Source organism: Camponotus floridanus, unplaced genomic scaffold (genome assembly GCF_003227725.1).
Source record: "Camponotus floridanus strain SB8 unplaced genomic scaffold, Cflo_v7.5 scaffold35, whole genome shotgun sequence".
NCBI classification, from domain to species: domain Eukaryota; kingdom Metazoa; phylum Arthropoda; class Insecta; order Hymenoptera; family Formicidae; genus Camponotus; species Camponotus floridanus.
Genome location: NW_020229492.1, coordinates 122,642 through 143,396, shown reverse-complemented (window position 1 = coordinate 143,396; position 20,755 = coordinate 122,642). Strand labels below are relative to the sequence as shown.

General features: G+C 35.2%; 1 protein-coding gene across 1 annotated transcript; it reads right to left on the bottom strand.

The window, feature by feature from the left end:
* Positions 1-690: 690 nt before the first annotated feature.
* On the bottom strand, positions 691-20,351 carry LOC105248544 (trehalase). Its single transcript, XM_011253386.3, has 9 exons — positions 20,098-20,351; positions 15,725-15,841; positions 12,714-13,015; positions 11,841-12,019; positions 11,480-11,661; positions 10,835-11,081; positions 10,170-10,410; positions 7,745-7,944; positions 691-2,063 (listed from the first exon to the last, which is right to left on the bottom strand). The coding sequence occupies exons 1-9, from the start codon at positions 20,202-20,204 to the stop codon at positions 1,911-1,913; spliced, it is 1,728 nt and encodes a 575-aa protein (XP_011251688.1). The 5' UTR covers positions 20,205-20,351; the 3' UTR covers positions 691-1,910.
* Positions 20,352-20,755: the final 404 nt, after the last annotated feature.

The window sequence follows — 20,755 nt, the reverse complement described above, 5'->3', positions numbered from 1 at the left end:
CAGGCAATTTTCCGACTGGAAAAAATGAATCGATGTAATTATGTAAGATTATACATAATCATACGTAATAAAATTCGAAATTTGGTGCAATCATACACTGAGAAAAATCATTTGATTGTATCATAAGACGTATATGATTGAAGGCATTTTGATTAAATCAAACAAGAATTTCTAGTTATCATGATAAGACTCGATTTTTTATAACTAGAACGTGTGTTTGAGCTGCATCCTCATCTTGTATCACTGTTTATCAGTTAAATTTCTAACGAATTGAATTGAAAATAATTTATTCAATAATCTGGATTAAATTTATGCAATAATCATGGAATTTGGAATTCAGAATATTAAACAGACTTTTGAGATTAGATGGAAAAAATTTTAGACGACTTGGTGCTAACAAGTTTAGTATTATTAACCAGAAAATTTGGTAAATTTAACAGGAAGAAATTAATCAGATTCATCTGGTAATTCCTACAAGAATTCTGGTTCGTCCATTTTCCAACAGACATACTGGTTGAATCTACCAGAATTCTAATTAATGCAAGATTTTTTTCTCAGTGTAGATAATTGTGTAATTAATGTTATTAAATCCGAAATTTTTGGCGTTATCGTATATAATCGAAATTATCATTTTTTTGCCGGAAATACACATGTATTGAGATAAGGATAAAGATATTTGTTCGTGCGGAATACAATCATATGTACGACGTTTATATTTATTCATACAATACATGGTTAGATAGATCAACGTGCGATAAAATATGATATAATAAAGAGATCTCCTTATTCTCTCTCTTGTTCTCTTGTCGTGAAAGAGTAGTAACTTTTGAAGCGGTGGGAGTTTTATAGTTTCAAGAATTTCAATCACGTACCGTAAATCGAATGTCTGCGTGAGACAAGAGCACAACTTTCCGGAAAAGAATTTTCCGAACAGCATATGAGCAATAAAGGGGATAAATTAACAATTCGCAACTCGAGGTGCAACGATATTGAACGGACGGAGAAAGGGTGGGTGGGGGAGAGAGGGAGAGCCTCGGCTCTCGCGTTAATTCAATATCGCGTTACAAGTGGTTCACGATCACGCAGACATTCGACATTTCCGCTTCTATAACTTAATATATTCTATGCATTACATCTCTGGCAATGAGATAGAAATTGCAAAAAAAAATTTTTACTCTCGTCGGCCGCATCTCCCTCGCATATCAATTCGCGTCCTGCGATTGTGCGGACTTGCGTAATTTAAAAACTGAAAGCACGGTGGGTATCTTCGCGCTGCCCTTGCAAGGTTTCCCTTGTGGACTAGATTCGTTACAAGATGCTTCGCTTTATCTATACTTATCTCGTTAAACATTTAAAATAATTATTTGATATTAACTAAACTTATTTAAGCGTACGTTCTACGTATTTTTTCGATAAATTTTACGTTTATTAATAATTTAAAAATAAAGTTTCGGGAGACAATCTCTCCGGGAGTTGATATAATTGCTTTTGCAAAAATCAATATTAAGTTTCGCTCCGAAATATCGTGTCGTCTCTCACAATTGATTTCTGTAAAATATTGTTCTACTTTTCAGGAATTTGTACAAACCTTGTTTAAATATCTCGAGAATTAAAAACTAATTAATATCTTCAACAACATTGTGGAAGATTGATCAAAAGGGATAGATAAAAATTTCGATAGATATAAATTACATTCTATCGGGGAAACTAACGCATTAATACGTTATTCTAAAAAGAAAATACGATCAATCCTCGATTTTGAAAGACTGAGAGTTCGATTTGAAAAAGAAATTAACACGGCAATTTTTGACAGATCCGTGTCGATTTCTTTTCGTAGCGTTTATTGTTACAAATAAAAAGCGCTAACGTTCTCTTCTACGATCAATTTGCTACTTATCTGCCCACGTGCATTATCTATCAATGTCGTTGTCGTACTTTTCCGAGGAACTGGTGTCCGGGAAGAGTCGGAGGAATTCGAAGACGATGCCGTTGGTCCATCCGAAGCCTTCCTGAACCCCGTACTCGCCACCGCCGCCACCCTCGCCTGGATGTATCGCGTTGTACTGAAATTAAAAGGCTAATTACATCTCCCCCGACCTTTGACTCACAAACAAAGTCGCGTCGAAAGTAATCAAGGCGCGCTTTAGATCGTCGCCGCGGTTCCCACCCTCGGCGGTGAGTTAATTCCTCGATGGGGAATGCTTGCCCTGCGCGGAAATCTAATTTCGTCCGATCGAGAGGACTTGGATGAACTTTCGTCAGTTAGTTAAACGGCTACCCGTGTACATTTTAATCCGCGCGAATGATCGCACAAGAGTGTACGAATTATTTTGCGCTGCAATTTCCCTCTTTAATTCTCGAGAACAGAAAAGTGCAAAAGGCAATTTATTTAAATTATACAAGGGTTGTTATCTTACATCATTATTTCCTACCATTTTCTTTTACTCGAAGAGAATTTCTTCTAATTTTCAACGAGAAATGGTGCACCAGTTTTCTAGCTAAAACCAATTAAGGCTCTCGAATCGTCGCGCGAAATTGAAATATCGCAGACAGATAACGAGATATGAGATCTTACGTTTAATTTTAATAGCGAATATCTAGCGTTGGCATTTTTACGTATTTTCCACTCGAGGGAAAATCAGTTTCGACAGATTTGGAATGTCATAACGAGAGATTTTAATAGACCGATAGCGAGACGCGAATAGGAGAAGCGTATCGACGTATTTATTTTCATTAACGTCATATCGATGATAAATCATCGCGACTGCCTCCCGTCGAAGGCGCACGGTTGACGTTGTTATAACAATTTCCGACCTGGAAGCGATAGGATATAAATCGGACGCGGGGGAGGGAATAGGGGATGAAATGCTCTTCGTTATTCCATCGCTTCTCTTCGTACGATCGGAACGGCCGAACGAGACAATAACAGGTTATTATACTCTGGTATATAGCGTACTCCTCCCTTTGTTCGCAACGATGCGAATTTTTAAATTGTTACTATCCCGCCCCCTTATCTAGTGCGCGTCTTGCAAAATGCCGGAAAACGATTCCTATACACAGAAAAAAAGAACATTCTTGTTTTGAAAATATATTTAGTTTTAACATGGAAATCTTGAAATGAGATTATATTGCGTTAATAAAAAAAAATATAATTGCATGAATAATTGCTTACTTGAATGAAGTCATTTTATATGGTTCAATCAAGAAAAATATATTCTTATGATTTAAGATTTAATTTTTTTGAATGGAAAAGAAATAATGTTAGATAGAAAATAACATTTTTAAATCAAAGATTATAATTTTCTTAAAGTAGAATTAAATAATTATATATTTTTAAAGTGACAATTACAATATTAAAATAAGACTATAATATTATTGAAATTTAAAATTATTAAATTCTTCTACGAAGATTATAAATTGTTGCGTATATACGAAACAATGAACGCATTAGTTTAAGTATATAAGTTTTGATTTGACACTTTTTTTCTGTGTAGCTTTTACATTGATACACATCTCGCCTATTTCACAAAAATCGCAATATAAAGTTAAAAAATCAATTATTAATAAAATCAATTATTATCAATTATTAATATAATTACTATTAAAAAAGAATAAATTATTTAAAAGAAAAAATAGAAATTTTAGAAACAGAAAAAAAAATATTTATACTTGCAAATTCTTTTTGATATGTATTAGAATATTTATACTTGCAAATTCTTTTTGATATGTATTTTCTGACATATTTATACTTGCAAATCTTTTGTTGACACATATAAGACGAGCAATTTGTTATAAATATATTGTTTCGATGAATATTTTTGATTTTCATGATTTTTAAATCGCGCATTATCTTCTTTTTAAAATATATTTGAAAATTTTTTGCAAACTACGCAAATGAGCTAAAACTAACATTGCGCATTTTATATATATTTTATACATACTTTTTTTGTTAAAAGCATCGGTTGATAAACGAATAACAAATCGTGATAAACGGCGATGTCAGTGCATCGTCGATGCATTCATGTTGATATAAATTCATATCGATGCCGGGTTTACCGAGTTAAAGAAATGCCCGAATGCGTTAACGTGCACGTGTATGTGTATCTACAATTGTGACTAGTCGCGTTATGCGACTTTGATATATTCCCTTTACTCGAATGCGTAGAACGAAATCATTCTTTCGTAAAACGGAAAATAGATGTGTGACATTTATTCGTTTGTAACATTTGACTGGAATGATAAAACAGCCGCTTCTCTATCGAAGGATGTTATACAAAAAAAAAAATAAATTAGCATAAATATTTAAGCGCGAAATATAATCTTTCGAGAAAGATTGATTCTTTCTACAGCATCTACGTGACACTTGTTTCTGCATTTTCTTTATTGTACGTCTTCTTGAATACAAATGGAAGTGTGCAATAAAAAATCTATTACTCAACTTGAAACTCACACATACAGGCGCACGTATACTTTTTCTCTTGCAGACAATCTCGTTGCAAAGCGTACTTTGAAAGAGGAGGAATACTTGATAAATGTGAATGGTAGATTGCGAAAAACTAATGTGTACAGAGTGTCTCAAACGTTATAATTACAGATTGTGTCATTCAATTTGTAGAGACGATTTTTCATCAAAAAATTGATTAAACAATATATTTTTTGTACAACTTTGGCAATTTTTGAAAATTAAATATTCGTTTAATTTTGCTCCTCTTTGTCAACTAGAATTTCATCTTTTTCTACTTTGTTATGAGATACATTTGTATGACACCCCGTACATTCGTAATAAAACAGCCTATTTCGCGACGACACAAGTCAGAAATTAATTGAAATAAATTGTTCCGGCTTATTCGAACGCAAAAAACATGGTGCTTTAATGCGTGTAAACTTAATAATTAATATTCCAAGCCAGTCAAGCATATTAAATTATGAAATTAGAGACGAGGAGGAGGAGGAAGAGGAGAGAGATGTAATTTCCAGCGTGCCTCGGAATAAGTGAATTTCTTTGCATGCCATCATTCACGCTCGATGGAACAAGTTTGAAAAACGTGCCACGAGTACTTTTCCTTTTAGCTTCTCCTTCATTAGTAAATGGCCGTGCGATCTAATCTAAAGCTCTTACGATGAAAGTAACCTCCATACACTAGATACGTATGTATGTGTCGCATTAAACTTGGAAAAATTATTTATTAATTCACCTCCAACTGAAGAATACGCGCATGTGCTTTATAAGCTTATACTCTTGTCGAACGCGAAAAAAAGTTAGTTTATTCCGAGTTCATTTGGGCATTATAAAAAAAACGAGATAGAACATAGATGATATTCTCGCTCCCGGCAAAATAATCCAATGTGCTTGCGGCAACTTCATCCGGAAATTTAGTTTCAACGTACACACAATCGAGAAACGTATCACATCCGTGGATTAAACTTTATGAATTGACGTAATCGTGTCGTTAAAAATAAATAAATGTTGTATCCTCTCGAAGAATTAAGCTCGAAAATCGTATTGGAAAATAATGCGCGCGAGAATATAATTTCAATTTGTCAATGCGAAAAAAATTGTCTTGTCCCTTGGAGAGGAATGTAGATCCTGAGAGACTTGGGTGTCTTCCCCTTTTCATTTTCAGAACAAGGCGAACAAAAGAAGCCTTGATTGAATCGATCGACTATGTTTGTTCATCGAGATGGACTGACTATTTTTTCTGCAGAGCTCTGATACTACGATATCAACGCGACGTGATTCGCGCAAAGTTGCCAGGCACACCCTACATTTCGTCGTCGCCGTTCCATTCTCTCTTGCTGACCACATTGTTCATAATTATTACATTAATTTAAACTTGCCCATTAAAATAACTTTACTAATTCCAACGCTAGATTATTAATATTAATATTTAACGTTTCTTTCTCTCTCTCTCTTTCTCTCACACACACACACATGCACATATGAGTATATTTATAGCTGTTTTTAACTGTTGTTATATTCGTTAAAAATAAACACGAAATAGTCGATTTTTGTTAAAATACTAGCAAAAATATCGAACATAATTTTATTTTATATAAACTCTCGAAAAGAGAAAATTTTTAAGTATTTGAACAGCACAATTAAAACATTTTGAAAAATACACATCGAAATTTATATTTTCAGATATTGCAACATCTCTATGTAATAATTGCAACGTTTGGTAATTTGATAAAATGTTAAAAGTAATTATGATAAAAATTACAATGGATATGAAAATTAAATTCGTGATAATTCCGGCTTTTTTCGTGTTATAATAAAATATATTGTGTATGTGAATAATTAACAAAGGATTTCAATAACAAGGTAAACATATTTACACGTACAAATGCATGCGCTGAAGAGCAGAATATAATTCAAAGAGAGAAAAAGAAAGATTTTTCCCGCTTTATTCCGGCCATTACGTATACGGCCTCCTCAATATGCATGAGCGCACCGACAATATTTTTTTCCCTTCTGGGGAGAGAGAGAACCGGAAGAAGAGCAAGAGGCGGATAATGTACATAACATATTTTCTCTCAATGTACCGTGCTCCTAATCGCAACGTTTCCGCACGAGCGTCTTGAATCCTCTCCTCTCCGAGGGGTGGTGAAACAAAACAAGACAGATTAGAGCGAGCAGTACACCAGACGTATTTCCCGAAGGCTTTCGAGTCATCTCCCTCTCTTTTTCCTTTCCCTCTTTCCTTCCACGTTCCAGCAGGACAACGTGGAATGACAAGAACATATATATAGGGTGCCCCAAAATTCGCGATAAATATTTTAATGACAAATTCTGTGTAACATTTTAAGACGAAAATTCTAATACGAAACTGTCGAGGCTATAATAGTTTTCAAAAGGGAAAAGTTTAAAGATCACGAATGACAGGTTTGAAGAGTTTAGGGTGTTCAGAGATAGTAAAATGGCTAATAGTAAAGATGCTTACTTGAATAGAATGCTTTTGATATCGATGAAATTATTGTGAAGATATTCAAAAATTTTATTAAAAATCGTGATCTTTAAATTTTTATTAAAATATTTATTTATCGCGAATTTAGAAACACCGTGTGTATATATATATATATATATATATATATATATAAGGGAGATCACCCTTATGCGCATTAGATGGTCAACTATCTCTTCCTGTAGTCGAAATTCGAGAACATTTTCCGAAACATAATACGTATTTCGTCGAGTTTCCATATCAAAAAGGAATACGAGAAGACACGTCTGCGTCAATTCCGGAACTGAAAATGTTTGCTCCGATAGATATTAATTAGTAATGACATAGTTGCACTTTTTTAATTTGATATCAGCAAAGTGCATCTATATTTGGTTGTCAATAAGAAATAGTAATAAAAAAGCCAAAAAAATACATTACGAGAAGAAATTAATTGAAATTAAAATAACACCAAATTAATTACTCCCTTTAAATTCGAGAGGGAAATATTGGCTCATTAGATCGCGAAATAAAAGTGTTACATTTATATATTTTTGCGATAAAACTTCATTATCATACAAATTGTCCTTCTTGAGGAAATTAATTTGAACTATATCGGTGGAATCTACTATTCCCTTAGGGGACTCTGGAAATAATTCTGACATCCATTAGTATCTGTGTGTGTGGAAACATCTGCCGCAGCTTGTCAGCAGGAAACGTCTGCCCTTAATCTGTTACTTTTCCGGTCAGCGAAGCGGTTTGCAAACGAATAGGGTCCTCGCCTAACGCAAGAAAGAGAGACTCACCTTCTCAAACATTTTGCCATATTCGTCGTAGCCAATATAATTCGATCTCAGCCATCTGCCAGCCAGAGTCTCGGCCATATTCACCGCTTCCTTCACCCCGGTTCGGTAGAGACCCAGAATCAAAAAGGACTGCAAAGGCGGCCAAGCGTTAGGGAAGTCCCATTGTTCGCCGGTGTAGTTCACGGAACTTGGCGTGCCACCTGCAACGAAAAGCAAGCCAAGTTTCTTATTGTGTCTTATTGTGTCGGAGAGAGCTCGATATCGCTTTCTGACTCGAGACAATCGATTCCAGGGGAGAATCGCTACACGAAATGTGACGATATCTTGATCCTTTAACAATGACTGTTAAATTTCGATACCTTCTTCTATAATTTAAATACCTCTCATTTCTAAAATTGCGATATCTGAACTCGCGTAGAAAACATAATTTTTTATTGAATTATTGAACCAATTACAGCTCAATCCGTCAGTAATCGAATAAGTAAAAACTAACTCAGAATATCGTGTATCGTGGGATTAAAACATTCATGACGAATCATATTAAATATGCTCCACAGAGAAAAGGAGAGGAAAAAGTATTCCAATTTATCGGAATTCCTTTCATCTATATTTCTTGCGAGTCCTTTGATCAATATGAAATCGATGTTTCTTTAATAATAAAAATGTTTCTTTAATAATAATAAAAATTTGGTCGACCCGCAATTAATCTTAACGCTACTGCTCGATACTTGGAGAAAGTATAATCGATCGCTCCTTTTTATTATTGAAAATGAAAAATTACAAGACGTAATGAGATTCTTTACAAAATTAACTTTAAATTAAAAAGTTTTTTCTCATAAAAAATTTTTTATTTTACCTTCAATTTTATTTCTTCTTTTAAAAGGAACATTTCTAAATTCTACTTTTCAAGCTGTACGCACCCAAGTTTAAGGGGAAAAATTATATTATCTGAGAAACTAAAAGTATCGCGTTGAAAATAATTGGAAAATATTTTAGTTAATTGCCAATATCTCGGAGACGAGGAGCAACAGCGGCATTTATTCGCGAGAAAATGCTCCCAGGACGAATCACTGTCACTGACAGCCAGTATAAATCCAATCGAGAATATTTCCTAGGATCCATCCAATTTTTCCGATTACGAGTCGATCATTGATAGATCGCGATATTTCACGTGCCCCGCCTAACATCTCCCTCGCATACATCTCTCCCCTTCCACCTCTCGGTTACGTCATTATCACGAATGATGATGGTTCACTCGCAAACACGCTGACTCGCCAAAGCTGTTCTTACAAATGCACTTGGAATCGCGTAAAGCCATTACTTGTAAGATGACAAAATCCAAACTCTCCCCAGCTGTTTCAATTATTTATCGAGAACGGCAAGATATTTGCACCCGCGCTACTCGCTACCCTATGCAAGCTCGACGACGGGACATGTTAAATTCCGTCCAGTTAGCACTTTATATTCTATTAAGGACTAACTCGTCGTATCCATGCCGCTCGTTGAAATTACAGCTGGAGTTGACGTAATGAATATTGTGATTCGCTATCGAATAGTTTGGCGCAATTATTTTTAATGAGTATTACGCGCATGATTATATAGAATTCCAATTTGCTTGAGATAATCCATCTGTAGCATTCCTAAAATTCTCGCCAATCCGTGTATTATATTGTACAACATTTACACATAATCTGGTATCGGAATGCAGTTTAATACGCTTCGTACTGATGCTATCTACCTCAATTTCTCTTTAAGCAGAGTTAATCGACGAAGTTATTGTTTACTCCGAGATTCCGGGGATGACTGGCAAAAAAAGAAAGCTTTGAAAAAGTGAGTTCGAAAAAGAAAATAGAAGATAAATGATCTCGCGCACAGAAACATATCTCCGGAAGTTGGATTAACTCGTATATCCCGTATTCACCGAGCGTTATATCGATCGTTGAAACCTTTGGTCTTTCCGACGCGTTATTTTTATCCGATTTATTTTTGCCATTTCGGCGCCATTTGTTTATTTTATTTTGGTTGTTTTGAAAAGGATGAAGAGCGCTCGAGAGGAATGAAAGATTTAAACGGTAGACTTAAGCGGAACAAGGAAAATCTTGAGAAGAGCGGGCAAAATCTGGAGATATCTTGAGACGCAGGGAATATTTTAAATTCGCGGATTTTGCGAACGAAAACAAAAAATTGATATAAGAATCGAAATAGAATTTACTACTTGATATCCAAAAAATCGAAAAGAAAAGATTAAATTTAAATCTAAATTTAAATTTAAATTAATAATTATATATTTATTAATTAATAATACATATTATATTATCTTTTTAATATTCCACAGGAAGGAACAAGAATATATTATGTATATTTTGCGCGTTGGAAAAGTAGGAAATTTCATTTCTGTGAAATATTGAATATATGCAAAACTTACCAAAGTACGAATCGATCTGGTTTCTCTTGAGGTAGGAAATAGCCTTGAGGGCGTAATCGAGGCTCTTATTTCGATTATAGCTCATTGTGTACAAGGGCGTCAAATTGGAAGGATAGAATGAATTTCTGGATCCCTTATCCCTCGTATCATAATCAAGCCAGATTCCCTCGTCTTCGTTCCAGAGGACGTTGTCGATGGCAGCTTGATAGTCCACGGCGATCTTGGCATAACGCCAGACCTTCTGGAATGAGAAGGAGGGAAGCGGGGAGGTTGAAATAGCGACAACAGGGTATATGTTACGCGACTGATAACAACGTGAGACCAGGCGATAATAATATTACGTCACGTCCGCGTATCTAGCGTAAGAGACGATTCCTCTCAAAATTCGATAATATTACATTATCCTACCATTTATAATAGTCGTTTTATTTCCGTTTCCCTTCATGCATCATCGAGAGAAATGGAAGGGATACATTTGTAATCGTTACACGTCATAATTAAAGATCAGAGAGAATATTCCGATATTCCCTTATTCGTCAGACAATATTATCGCGTCGCTTTGGGAAACGACAGAGCAATAAATACGGCGTGTCGTGTTTCGCGCTGATGGTACCTCGTGTTTGCGGAGCTATTGAAACGGAAGGGTAGTTCAGCGAAAGGCTTACCTCAGGATTGCCCAGGATACCGTGAAAACGGGCGAGCAACCGAGCGTTCCGCTGTAATATCGCATTCAAATCAACGGGTATAATATCGCTCGTCGAGACGTTGATGAGGCTGAGATTGGCGTTCCTGTCGATTCGTATGCACCATCTGTAAGAGAAATCCCAACCGCTCTCGGCCGCGGCTTTCAAGTCGTTGTAAATCTCCCCGCGCTCCTGCTCCGGCAATTGTTGCACCAACTGGTAATCCTCCCTACGAGAGGACGTACACGTTCGTCCTTATTCGTTAGATATTCACCGCAATTAGCGGCGCGCCCGCTCCTGGGGATGATCGATGCAACCGTCGAAATATAGATACCTTTACGGGGAAAAATGACGACGGACCGAGCGTCACGTTACACACGTTACGCGGACATAATTCAATACGTGGAAGAAAAAAATCGCGATTCTGTTTCGCCCCTCGAATTTTTCTCCGGAGAAAAATCGCGCGCGAATTCCCATCCATATCCAGTCGGACTCGCATCCATAAATTCGGCGATGGTGGTCGTAAAATGGAGGAGAACCGCCAGAAATAAATTCCTTGGAGAATTTTGACAGTTACATCGATCACCGGAATCCACAATCGTGTTTCCCGTCGAGAGGGAAACTTACTTGTAACTCTCCGGTCGCGGACCGTTGCTGTTTGTCACGTAACGCGCCATCCTGTAAGGGATACCGTTCTTCACTATGGTCACCATCTTCTCGTTTTGCCAATAATCGAATTCCTTTTCTAGGATGGCTATATTTTGCTTCAGAAACTCGCGATCCTTCGTATAGTCGTAATACTTCTCGACCTGGAAGAGAGCGTTTCAGACAAAAATGAAACTGCGAATTCTTCGAGGAACTGTTTAAAGGAAGACGGAACGACATCGCGTACAAAGAAACCCCGCTATTGCCACGAAATGCAACTAATTCGGAGACAGGGATGGAAAAATGCTTTGTACTCGAAAGAGGTTGAAGACGTCATACGTACCATCGGTATCAACAGGGGCAGTTGGCTTCGAGACAAGTAATAAACTCTACCGCCGTTCGGAACGAAGCCGAATCTTTCTACCATGGAGAAGAAATTTTCGATCATTCCTTTAACAGTGACGGGCATGTCGCATAATAAGAGTCCCTCGATTATCCAGTAGCTGTCCCAATAATAAAATTCTGCAGCAAAAATTTCATCCCTTCAATGCGCTTGAACTCTTTCTCTCTCTCTTCATATTTATTATTCTCAACGAAATGTTTATAATAATCGATTGGAAAATTAAATTTTTAATTCAGGAATTATATTTTAGCAATTTTATCATAAGAGAAAAAATAAATTCGTCCCTTCATTTCTCAGTCTGAAAGAGATTGTCTCTATAATAAGCGTTCTCTTTTACAAAGAGAAAGAATTCAAGAGATAGAACGAGAATTCGCGTATAACAAATATCATAAAAATTATTATCACTTCTTGAGTCTTGGCAATGCAAACACATAAAAATACGTAAACGACTTTCTGCTACTGCCAAAGTAAACACATAAAAATGAATAGTCGCAAAAATGTCAACCGTACGCCGTCAAGGCTCTACGAATGTAACTGTTCTCAAAGTTCGCCAGAGGATACAGACTTTTTAGGGACTCGTTTATGCAATCTGAGAAGAATGTAAAAGATCATAGCCAGACGTCTTTAAGATTCTCCATTAAAATTCGACGGCAACAAGCGAAGCTTTTTAAAGATACGTAAATCCATATTAGCTAAATATTCATTTCGTTTAACTGGAATATTCAACGAGTAGAAAAATCGATTAAAGCCGCGTCGCGTTTGCTTTAAAATTAAACGAAAAGATAATTTCTCGTCGCTCAGACGCGATATCACCTTTAAATCGTCCTCCGGGAATAACGAAAGTGTTATTCACATAAATCAAGCTGTGTCGTTGCGGGTTGATCATCACGTCATCCCTTATCTTTCTCGCTAGCGTTTTCCAAATATAATTTAAACGTTTCGCCCACTCACGAAACTGCGGATCTTGTATGACTTTCAGGATGTCCGGATTCTCCTTCCAATCCGGCAATGTTGAGTTATCCAGTTCATCTTGCATGGCAAAGTTCTCGCTGACGTAAGTAGCCACCTCAGAGCGATTAGGCGAGTTGTTGGTTATTTTCATCAAGGTATTGAAACTAGGACAGTTCGAATCGAATGAATTGATTCGAATTTATTGGATCTTTACAGGTTCGTTTAACGAGAAAAAAATATTTAGTTTTATAATATTTCCGTAAAAAGTAAAATGAAGAAATTTTATTTCTTTTCTTTCTTTATAATACAATATTACCAAGAAGCTTTTTATTCGACAAATACACTATACTTATTATCCTTTAAGCTGTTCTTAAAGTTCTTAAAGTATTAATTTTAATGCATTAATTTTAATGCATGTCCTTAAAGTATTAATTTTAATGCATTTTGCGTTGTTTGATAAAGCGATATTTATCATCTAAACGGCACAGATATTTGTCATTCAAACACGCGTTATCTTGTAATGGGAAACTTGATAATGATTTATATGATAATTATTTATGTGATAGTAAATTTCTGATAATTCACTGCAAATACGGTTTATTAGTTTATTGGTTTATTAGTTTTGGTTTATTAATTTATTGGTTTATTAGCAAATACGGTTTATTAGCCGACAAATTTTTGTATATTATGTATATTATATATTACATATTACATATTATATATTATATATTATACATTATACATTATATATATTGTATATTATTTATTACATATTATATATTATATATTATATATTATTCTTATAATTTATAGAAGTCTGCGGTTTTGTGATAAGCATAAATATCTGACCTCATCAGATCTCTACTCATTTCTTCCTTCATATTTATTCAGCTGTTATATAATATTTTACGAGGTTACCCAGATTATGTAACGCATTTGCAGAAACAAATCTGCCCGCGAATCCGATAATGTCGTGTGCGGTTATAGATTCTCGGAAAATAATCCCAATATGCGTACTCACATACCCGCTCGTTATCGTCGCTGTTATCGCGATCGGAATAAAAGTCACGAAGTTCGATGCGAGAGATCATAATCCCGCAAGGCGAAAAGAAATCCGTAAAGGGTGAACGAAAGCGGGCGTAACGTACAACGATGTATATACGCGATGCCGTAAAACGGAAACCATAAATATCTCTACACGGGAAGCGATTTAACGCGGATGAATCGCGCGGAGAGAGTCGTGTGCGGGGGTGGCCGAGACAGATTTACTCGCGGCACGAGTCCATTAAAGAATCGAAACGATCGTCCCTGACTCATCTTCATTGACACACGCGTAGTAAAATATTCCACGCGATAGTTGACGCCAAGTCTGACGTCATTTATAAAACGCAATATGTTGCAGAAAAAGATATAGATAATCGCGAACGGAGCATTTCGCTTCAAATGTTATTTTATATCGCAATTTCTGCTGAGATCCTCAAACACATCGATAAGATAAAGATTGATTGTTAAACGCGAATAAAAATCGAGATAAAAAAATTCCTGAAGGGAATTCATGCATCTCATGGCGTACGAGTAAAAAGTATCGATATTGCTGAATTTAATTTTCAATTTGCCTGCCAAATATATCGTGATACATCATGCATGTCGGTGAAGTAAAGCTACGTATTTGCTCTCAGCTGCCGTCACGCGATTAAGATCCCCTTCATACGAGCGACCACGGAATTTGATTACGTATCGTACGAAGCGACAACCTCGTACTCTTCCGATCCAAATGACGTATTTATGGCCGGATCGAACGCGAAATTATGGAAACATATCGAGAGACTATGGCATTTTCGAACGATTCTATTATTTCGCTGCAATAATAAATCATTTTTCGACTTTAATATATGACTGAAGAAAGCTTTATATATTTTATCTCAAAAGGAGAAATAATTGCTTTCGCATAAAACTAAGAAGTGGCAAAGAGAGAGGAAAAGAACTTGTAAAAATTAAAATTAAATTATCTGTTATTAAACTAAAATTAATCAACTAACCTAATTATCTATAAAACTTAATTATTTGTATCGTATTAAAATTTTTATTTAATACGCAATATTTTTTGAAATTGATATCTTATCTATTGGATAGCTATTGCTTGTTTTCTTATTCCTCCATGTTACTTTTTATCAAAAATACTTATCATGTTTAGATTCATTTTATATTATTTTATATTATTAAAAATATTTTAAAAATATTAAAAGAGAGAAAAGTAAACTAAACATATTATATTAATTTATTCAAAAAGGAACTGCTTTGTCTCTTTCCTTTTTCCTCTTTTCAGCCAACATATTAAAATGCACCACCTCGTTTCAAAGCTTTACGTTTTGCTTTATTAAAAATAATAGCGGATTATTTAAATAATAGGGATTACGCATGAGACATAATGTTTGATGTATTCTGATGGAGCTTCATGATTATTGAAAATTTAAATTACAATATTTTGGCGTGAAAGTGTGAATGCAAATTTGGAAAACGCGTGCAATCATTGAAATCGTTTCTGAATATCGATATAATGCTTCGAGGAATTAAATATTCACCTTTTTTATTTTCTCTCTCCAGCTTTTTATCCTTCGGCAAATAAATATATATAAATATAAATTACTTAAATCGACGCAAGACGTTTTAAAAGATGAAACTTATTTTGCGACAGCCATAGAAAATTCAGCGAGAAAATCCGATGCATTAAGAAAGATTGCTCGCGAAAAGGTAGAAAAGTACTTAACAAATTTCTATCTTATATGATTCTGAAAGGAGAAAAAGAGGAAAAGAGAAAAATCAAGCTCGTTATATTGTTCGATTCGCCTTTTCTACAACTGACATCAACTTACTTGTTTACAGTTACATCCGGATCGTGAAGCTGGTAAAGATCCACGAAGGTTTTGCTGTCGTTAAATATCCCGGCGAGCTGCACCGTTTTCAGCAAAGGCCCCTCGCAATAAACCTTGCTGCAAATCAATATAATCGCGTGAGATGGATAACGGGAAAATGGGAAAGTGTAATTAACAAACATCGTCAATTAGGCTCGATAAAAATGATTATCCAATCACGCGCGTTTCTACATAACAATGTTTGTAGTACGTGATGCCGTGCGTTCGACAGGCCGGCAACAGCTAAATTAATAGATTTTGTGGAATTGTATTTGATGCAACTGTACTAACAATCGCGTATTAAAACACTGGCGTAGTCATTGAATCTTCTGAAAAAAATGCGTCTCTCAGAGAATAGAGATAGCAGAGTTTAATATTAAATTAAATACCGTCACGCGACAATAAGCTCAAAATGACAATCTGTCACAAATATAATTACGTACTGATTCAATATTAAAAACTGAAGACGTTTGATTAATTTGAAGTTCAAAGGAGTGTATAAATAATGAAATTCTCTTTCTTCAAAATATCAGGTTCGTAATAAAAATGCTCTGGATCATATTATATATTTTCTTGAAAATAACAACTTTTATGTGTACTGTCTATTTGTCTTTCAAGCAGACTGCATATTTAAACAAAGGAACGGTATGTTCTTTGCGGTCGTAAATTAAAGGCTAAATAATTAACGAAATTAAGGCGCACAATTTGCATTTACTTATTTAAGAGTCATGCATTACATAAGAGGCATTATCGTTGAAATATTTAGCTATTTAATATTATCTTAATATTTTCGAAATTAATTCCTTTATACGATAATAGCAAGAGAGAAAGAGAGAGAGAGAGAAAGAAAGAGAGAGAGAGAGAGAGAGAGAGAGAGAGAGAGAGAGAGAGAGAGAGAGAGAGAGAGACGAATGATACACATATTTACTTTATTTTAGAAAATTAAATTTTCTTCAAATTGAAATCAAATCCGAGATATTTCAAAATGTTAACTTTAATTTATTTAATAAATAAATTAAATTTAATAAAAATAAAATGTATGAGTAAAAAGTTTTAATTACACATCACAAAAATTATTTTCGACCGGCTAATGTTGAAAATAAGAAACTTTTAACGGAATAATACTTTCCAAGTTTTTCGCCCTAAAGGAGAAAGTCAACTTGAAATTTATATTATACAATCCGTGGCTAACAAGAGATACTCGTTCGATCTAGAGAACTCTTACATGCCCCTTTTTACCGTTGTTTAGAAAACTTTTTCAATCAACTATATCTTATCTTAAGATATCAAACATCGATATATTTGTCAACGATGACCAAGAGCCTGTCTTAGCAACTGTGAGAGTTATATATCCGAGTTTAAGCGAGATGACAACTTTAAGTGAAACTCGGAGACTGTTATTTTTCCTCGACAGTCACGTCGACATTGACGTCGATCCGATGCGAAATTCCTGTTTCCTGAAACCGACGGGCCATAAAATAAGCTAAGAAAGTTGCATAGCTGAAAAGCGGAACGGGAAGTTGCGCGCGGCCTTTTGTCTTCATGACGACTACGGAATCGTCGAAGCATAATGAACGCTCCGTCTTCGTTCCGACGTGAAACTCCATCGATACACGAAAGAATGATGCCTTCCTTTTGCCGATATCTCGATCGAAAGATCATCAAGAGAGACAAGAAACAGAGAGAAATAATAAAATCCATCACACGAGATCAAACCCTAAAAATCCCGAAAAGTTGACACGCTCCAATTTCGAGATTCGCAAAATCTTCAATTTCGCGACAGTTTTTGACATCCAAAGACTCTCTCTCCATATTCGATGTTTGAGCGAAAAGATTCGATGATATTGAATGCTTCTTATATAAACGGAGAACTAGACGATTTTCGACGTCAAAACCGTTCTCCTAAAACGTCTTTTGAGGAGAAAAATATTTAATCTTCTGAGAAAAATAGTTTATAGCTTGTTCAAAATAATCACATCTACATTTTTTATATATTATATATAAGAAGAAATGGCGGATCAGTATTCGTTATTTATTTTTTCTCCTATATAAAAAAAATATTTAATATATAAAAGAACATTTGAATACATTTTTACATAAATACGTGTAATAAAAATGTGTTCAAATATTCTTTTATATATTAAATATCTTTTTTATATAGGAGAAAAAATAAATGACGAATATTGATCCGCCATTTCTTCGCTGTTTTCTAGATTATTACAAGGGATGAAAACAGCATGCAATTTACTTTGGGTAACTTCCTTACTCTGCAAGTGTCTCTAATTAAAAAAGTTTACAATCGATTATCCACTGACGCATTTTATCCTTAATTTATCCGACACGATCGTCCAAAGTAAATAGAAAAATACTCTACTTTTTACGTCACGAACATGGCTTATTTTTGTTAAGGATGCTGTTAGAATCATTCGCTTGTCTTTCATTTCAAGTGATTTGTATGAGTAAGTGAGCCTTGTCGATATGTCTTAACCCCATCGTTTGTTCAGGCCTGTCCGATGAATCGAACGAAGGGCGTTTCCTGTCCGTGGCTGTACCATAATGGGAATTTGATGGATTAAAGGAGACGAGGAATCGAGAGAACTCGGAATTAAGGAATCGAGAGTCGGAAACTGTAAAGAGATACTTTTCGTAAACGGAACGTTTTTCTCATCAAGGAAAATAAAATCCCATTAACGGATACTTCACATGTTTCCCTTCTCGAGTGGACGAAATTTTGGTTACGAGAGTATGGATGAAATTTTCATGAAGTCAGAAAGTTTCGCGTTTACTCTTGACGTTCCTGACAATCCACATCTTTTTTTCATCGAATTTTTAAATATAAAGAACCGATCTTATCAAGTGACTTTTGTTTCTTTCTGCACGAAGTATAATTACATAATTGAAATACTTATAGACTATGCATATTCATAAAACCATATATGCATATTTTTAAAAACCACCATTTTTTCGACATTTTTATTATAAATTTTTATTATAAATTTTTATTATAAATATTTCTCCAATATTTTTACTATTATAATTATATTAATTGATTGATACTGATAAAATTCAAGAAGAAGTTTAAATTAAATTGCAATTTATTAATCGACGTTAATGAAATGACAGATTATCGATGTCCTTACTCATCGCGATAAGTGATTGATAAACCGTTCAATATACGAAGAAACTCACTCAAACTGTCATTCACAATTCTAGCGATGCATTCTAGCTGTTATTCCTAAAATTGGCAAAGTTAATGACGATATAAGCGACTGGTTATCGAGCTACAGATAAGCCGTTCGGCCACAAAAATTTCCGGAATGACTCGTTGATAATTTTCAATTTTATCCAACATGCAACAATAAATGTAGTATGATTATAAGAATGGAATGACAGATTTAAAATAAATTTCCTTATGGGAAGTTAAATAAGCTGCATCAATATATGTATTACAATAATTAATATTGTTATCTGACAGCCTGTTTTCGAAAGAAGCAAATATAAAATTTCTCTGTGTTTCATTAATGTATGCTTCATTAATCACATTATCGTATAATTAAGCAAGACTAGTGGGATCCATAACTTCTGTTTTCCTCAATAATAATTCAAATGTGCTCGTATAATTAATTAATTCTATAATTGTCGAATAACAATCGCTAACCAATCGTATCATATCACTATTTTTTGATTATTCTCATTAAGCTATAAAAGGAAGAACGAAAGTAATCGGTTTGATCAACCAAAAGTAGTAAAAGATACATATTAGAGAGAAGCAGAACGAGAAGCTCAAGAAGTTATCCTTCTCATTGCGTTCTTTCAACAAGAAGTGCTACAATCTCTTGGAGACAATAGCGAAAGTTTCACCTGCTGTCAATAAGGCGACCAACGAGGGATCACTAAAATAACTAGACTTACTCGGAGAGTTACCCAGGAGACTGCATCAAGATTAATTTACATCGACTCCCTGTAAATTCGCTTTGTCATTCAAAAAGATGTTGGAAGCTCAAAGTGGCTTTGAAATAATTTGAACAATAGACGGTGATTTCCTTTTCATCAAAGATCAAGAGAGGAGAAAAAGTTGCAAGGATTGATATATGCTTTGTATATATTTTGCATTTGTACTTTCTCTTTGAATATCTTTCGATATAAAAGATATTGAATATTGCATTAAAGGGGATAAAAACTTGCGAACATTTTTTTTAAAAAGAAGCAAAAACGATCGAATCGTTGCTTCTTCTCTTGATTCGTAAAGCTTGAGTCTCGATCGCGAAATGAAGCGAGAACGATCGCGCGTTCGCTCCTCTCGCTGGTTCAAGAACTTGTACACTTTCACTCACCTGTCACAGAGATCCTTGGGCCCGGAGGAGTCATCGTTGCGATACACGATCGAGGCCGCGTCGCTCGAGGCGACCGCGAGGGAGACGATCAGAGCCAGGACGATCATCGTCGATGATCGATCTCGCGATCTCGATTAGGATCCTTCGATCGAGCGAACGCGCGCGCGATCAGCGAAAAATCCGAGATCTGTCTCCTTCTCGTGCCCCTGGGACCGGCGTCTCGGGCACTATAACCGAGAGTGAAAAGTTGCGATCGGTTATATCTGCGTCGCACGCGCGCATGTTTGCCGATAACACGCCGTTCGGCGAATAGGCACTCTCCCTCGATTAGCTGCTGATTACGCACATCGTGTATGTAAATTTCGGGCCAACAGCTCGCATCACCGATATATATGTGTGTGTGTACGCGTGTGTCTACCGTTTATCAAACAAGAAAGATAAGTGCTAAAGGGTCGATAACGGTAAATAATGTGGATCAAGGAAAGGAGAGACGGAATTATCATTAAGACAACATTATTGATCGCGTAAAAGTGTCATAAGGTGTACGTCTGTGCAAAATATATGATTCTGATGTAGATATCTTTTTCATATTTTTAGAAGATTTAATCAGACATTCTTAGAGGAAATGTGTGTGTGTAAGATTCATTTATCTCGACTT